Source organism: Arachis stenosperma, chromosome 1 (genome assembly GCF_014773155.1).
Source record: "Arachis stenosperma cultivar V10309 chromosome 1, arast.V10309.gnm1.PFL2, whole genome shotgun sequence".
Lineage (NCBI taxonomy): Eukaryota > Viridiplantae > Streptophyta > Magnoliopsida > Fabales > Fabaceae > Arachis > Arachis stenosperma.
In genome coordinates, this window is record NC_080377.1 from 134690667 (window position 1) to 134695847 (window position 5181).

At 30.9% G+C, this 5181-nt stretch overlaps 1 protein-coding gene across 1 annotated transcript; it reads left to right on the top strand.

Moving 5' to 3' along the window:
* The first annotated feature begins 3095 nt into the window (after positions 1 to 3095).
* On the top strand, positions 3096 to 4507 carry LOC130943745 (uncharacterized). The gene is made up of 3 exons (XM_057871753.1): positions 3096 to 3308; positions 3395 to 3444; positions 3987 to 4507. Exons 1-3 carry the CDS (start codon positions 3206 to 3208, stop codon positions 4089 to 4091), a joined length of 258 nt encoding a protein of 85 aa, XP_057727736.1. The 5' UTR covers positions 3096 to 3205; the 3' UTR covers positions 4092 to 4507.
* Positions 4508 to 5181: the final 674 nt, after the last annotated feature.

Here is a 5181-nt window from a genome sequence, read left to right on the forward strand (position 1 = left end):
AATTTCAAGCTATACACAAGCAATATATCCCAAATGAATATCTAGGATCCACAAAATACCAAACCACAAAGATTTTGAAGCAACTCACCTTCTCCAAAGGAAATAGGGGCGAAACACAACAATGTTCTAACGCTAGATCACCCAAAGAAAATAGGGGCGAAACACAACAATGCTCTAACGCTAGATCATCCCTAAACAATCAAAATCACAAAACTCCTTCAAAATCCAAATCTAAAAACGTTAAAAATGTTAGGGCTGAGAAAGGGAGTGTGAAACATGATTTCTCACCAGTAATACTTAGGTAGAAATGACGGGCTCGGCAAGAGCTTCGCGTAGCCGCCGATGACGTGCGAATCGGAGCACCGTAACTCAAGATATGATCAATTAAAGTGAGATGTGAATAGTAAATTTTTGGAACCCTTGCTCTCTTCTCCCAACTCACGTTGCTTCTGTTGCAATGGGGAGAAAGTGGCTGAAATGTGGTCATTTGAGTGTATTTATATGTTGGGCTTGGGTCCAATTTGGGCCCGGTCCAACCCGTTAGTGTTTTTGGTCTGTTTGACCTAATTTCGTGCCAAACCTTTAAATTAATACCCGATTTTTAATTTTAATTTATTTTCTAAATTTTTTTACTGTTTTTATTATTCTCGCACAGTACCGGAAAGACTTAAGCTGGTACTCCCGGTCAATTTACCGGTATGTGTTTTTACATAATTTTTCGAAAAAAAATACATCTTCTAACTCAGAAAAATTTACTGAGTCCAAATATCATATTTAAATTTTCTAATTAATATTCTAAAATTTTGAACCTGATTCGGACAATTAAATTATTATTATTTAACATTAATTAATTGGTTCATTAATTCGCGATTGTTACAGAAGCCACCAACGGTATATATGTTAAGAACTTGCCAACTCGTGGTGTCGACACCTTTGGTGTAGACGATTGCCCCAAACTTCTAGCCTTATTAGGTGATGGAGTTGGGTTTTTTTTTGTTTATTTGGCATTTGGCACCACTTTTGAGTTGCATATATTCCAAAGCAATTTGATGGGTCTCCTCCATAGACTTAACATCTTTGGACGTTCAGTGTCATCTGAAATTCCCTTCTAATAAGCCAGTGGTAAGGCACAAACATACAACTTCATGAGTTCGTGTCTTGACTTCCAACAATCATTTATTAAAGCAATTCAAGTAATCTCAGATGCTTTCTTTAACTCTCTGCTCTACACCAAATAAAGAGATCAGATGCTTGACTTGAGTTCTTCTAATAGTGAAATGTGTAAGAAACATTGTCTTAATATCAACAAAAGAATATATGAAGCCAGAAGGTAGGGTGTTGAACCATTCTATTGCTAGTCCAGATAATGAAATAGAGAAAGTTTTACATCTTATAGTATTTTCAACTCTCTCTAGATTCATTCTCACCTCAAAGACATTTATGTGCTCCTGAGAATTCGACTTCCCCTCATACTTCAAGTCTGTTCGTTTATCAAAGTGCTTTGGTAAGTGGATTTGAAGGACATGTGGAGCAAATGGAGTATGTCTCATGATGACATGCTCCCGATATCCTTATGCCTTTTAGGACTTGGTCTCCTTTGTGGAGTCTATCTCTTTTAGATTGGGCTGAACAAGAGTCAGTTCTTACCCTCTTTTTTGGCTCACGACGTTGTTCTTCACATCCAGGAGACTCTCTCCTATTTCTTTGAGGTGAAGGAAAACAACAACGACAATCATCCTCCTGATGGCATTTATGAACTCACTCTAGGATCTTTCTGTCACGACTATTACTTCGATCCCTTATTTAATTTCGAGACCGAGATTGATGTGACATCGGTCATTCTGCTAGTTGTCATTCCAATTTTTGTACTTGATGACGCATTTCCTACATCGCATGGACATAATCTTTCCCAAACCAAAAAAATGCCAACCACTAGTGTTTTGAACCTCTCTATATTTGAAACCTGGGGGACTTTGCTGACGTTCTCCCTCATTGGGATTGAGGGTGATTTTTGTCTCACGTTCATGATCCTCATCTCGCTGTTCCTTGAACGGAATATTTGGAATTATTTGTACATAGATTTAACTTCTCGATCAGCCATGATATCAACTTTTTAGGTTTTTCATAGACGGCGCCAGATGTTCGTACATGTGGTCATGAGCCAAGGAGTTTTGAAGATTTTACTTTGAATCATATTGGAACTAGGTTGAAAGGACAACTTGCAAAGACACTCAAAGGATTAAGTCAGTAATATTTTTAAGTGATAGTGAGAAGCATTTATGTGTTTTTTTTTTTACATCTTTTCGATGTGACCGTTTGTAGATATTTATTGCCTTTAACATATTGTTTTAATACAGTAATTTGACAACATTACAAGTTAAAGAGTGTATACTTTTTATGATATATCCATTAAACTTTATAAACTAATAGCATAACAAATTTATTTAATTAATATAATGGAGTAATTATTCTTGTGCAGAACATATAGTTTAATAGTATAACATTTTCTTTATACTCTCACACTGTATGCCATGGATCATCAGACTTAGCTGGAAAAATTAAATACTTATCATCTAGAAAACTTGAATTCCATTAGAATCAAAATGGGACTCTGCTCAAAAGGAATTAATTAATTACTAGAGCTATATGCGGTGTATATTCTTGCATGTAATCTCTATTATTGTATATTAACGCAGTGCATATGCATTGGAATGTGGGTGATTATGTTTAATTAATGATATTTCCCACTAGAATATAATATAATAGAACTTGACTTGTTTTATTTGGATCAGTAGTAGTGTTAGTTTCCACCAACTTGCAGTGGCTTTTTAATTTCCACACCGACATCATTTTAATTTGCGTGTCACCTTTCCACTTTGGTAGTGTGCTAGCTACTTCAAATTTAAAAATATTCCCTTTGTGTGTTTTCACATACATGAATGAAAAGAGAGTAGCTAGCTAGTGGAAAGTGGAAACACGTTGAGAAATTATGAGTCGCTATCACCTTTTTGACTTTCGCAATAACATAATAATGTCACTAACTTTGATGCAATTTCCACGCTCTCAAAACAAAATAAAAAAACTACATACCTTAATTAGCTTAAGCTTGTGCATGTATATATAGATTGAGAACCATGTAGCTAGCTAGCAAGAAATTAGAATTGAAGCAGCAGGGGGGAACATTAGAGATTATTCATTAATAAGAATGGCAAGAACTACTACTATTCAACATCGTACCTTGGGTGTGCTAGTGATTCTTCTTGCGTTTTCTTATCTTCTTATATGCTTGAAAGCAGTTCCAATTACAAGTATATTTTCTTCTGATTCTCTTTCATATTTATTTATATATACTTTTAATTAGTCTCCTAACGAATGGTTTGATATATATAAGCAGGAAGTGAAAGCCTCATGCAAGGTTCTCAAGCCCATGCTAGTAACCACAAGGTGCATTCAATCATCTTTCTAAATTAAATTAAAAAATAAAATATTATCTTAATCTTTAGTATTTGCTTTAAATTTTAATTTCGTCTCTAATATCTAAAATGTTTTATTTTTATCCCAAACGTCTTACTTCTTTCTATTTTAGTTATCTGGTCAAATTAAAAAATTTTTCTTCTTAAAATACTCATTTTTTTTCCTTTATTATAATCTTTTTCTTTCTTTTATTATTTTGTTTTTCACTCTCAAATCACTATAACCACCACTATAACCACTATAATTACGATATTTGTCGTTACCTAGAAAAAAATCAATGAAAAAAAAATGATATATTTGAAAAAAAATTTTAATTTTAATCAAATTACTAAAATAGAATGAATTAAGATATTTTGAAATAAATTGCTAACAATAGAGACGAAATTAAAACTTAACTCAAACTGTTAAAAACTAAAAAAATACTTTACTCTTAAATCAAATTAAAGTTGCTGTAAAATAAGACACTCAAATCATTGTTATTTAATTTCTTAACCATATACACATATATACAGGATGAGGATATGAATAATGATGAAAAAACAGAGAGAATGGATTTGGAACTGCTAGACTACCAACCACCGGGGGCTAATGGTCATCACACTCCAAAAGCACCGTGATGACACTATATTTTATTATTATTATTATTATTATTATTATTATTATTATTATTATTATTATTATTATTATTATTATTATTATATGTAACTCGTTATATATTTAGAGTAGTATTTTAACTTAGTCTTTTAGCTAAGAAATTAGTATTATCTAGTTTAATTGTGCATCATAAGAAGAACTACTACTGGTGTTGAATCCTGCATCACTATCTAGTTTAATTTGATATGGATATGGGAAATCATCATGATAAGTCTTTAATTGTATTTTTTAAATTAAATTCTGCTTTCTAATTCAAAACCTGAAATTCCTGCTGTGATAGGGCTTAATCTCACCGTACAATCACATTTTGCTTTATAGTAGTATTATTTTATCTACTCTAAAATCTTATTTTACCATGGTTGCGGTTGTAACTAATAACATTATATTGACGGTAAATTATTGTTTTGTTGGTTCTAAAAATTTTCAATTTTTGACAAGTAATCCAAAAAAAAAAATGGAATTTTGATTCAACATTTTGTTAGAATATTTATTAGAAAACCATTTAGAAAGAAGATGCAAAAAATTGAGGAAAAATTTGATATATACCTTTTTTATTTTCAATTTTTACCATTCATGTAAAAAGAAACTCAAAAAGAAATTCACTTAGCATGATATTATCAAATATGAAAGATGAAAAGATTTTATTTTCTAAGCAAACTTGCAAATAATAATACATTAAAATATAATCTCTAAAAAAAGTTTTTCAATTATTGTCTTCGTATATTTGGTGTATTTTATTAAATGGAAATTATTTTTCAAGAACAAAAATGACATTCCTTCTTTTAGAGTTATTTTATTAAAAATTAAATTTTTATAAATTAAAATAATAGTTTATAATTTATGCACTAGATATTGTAATTGCTATGCAACGACAACATATATACAATAATTACGACCACATGCATGATGCATTTCTAATCGATATAAAATTGTAATTGCATTTCAAAACAAAATGGCCTTATTTGTAAAGTAAATTTTGAAACAAAAATGTTTGGTAAAAAAAAAAAAATTAGACAAAAAAATCAAAATTTATCTTGGTTAATATTTATTAAT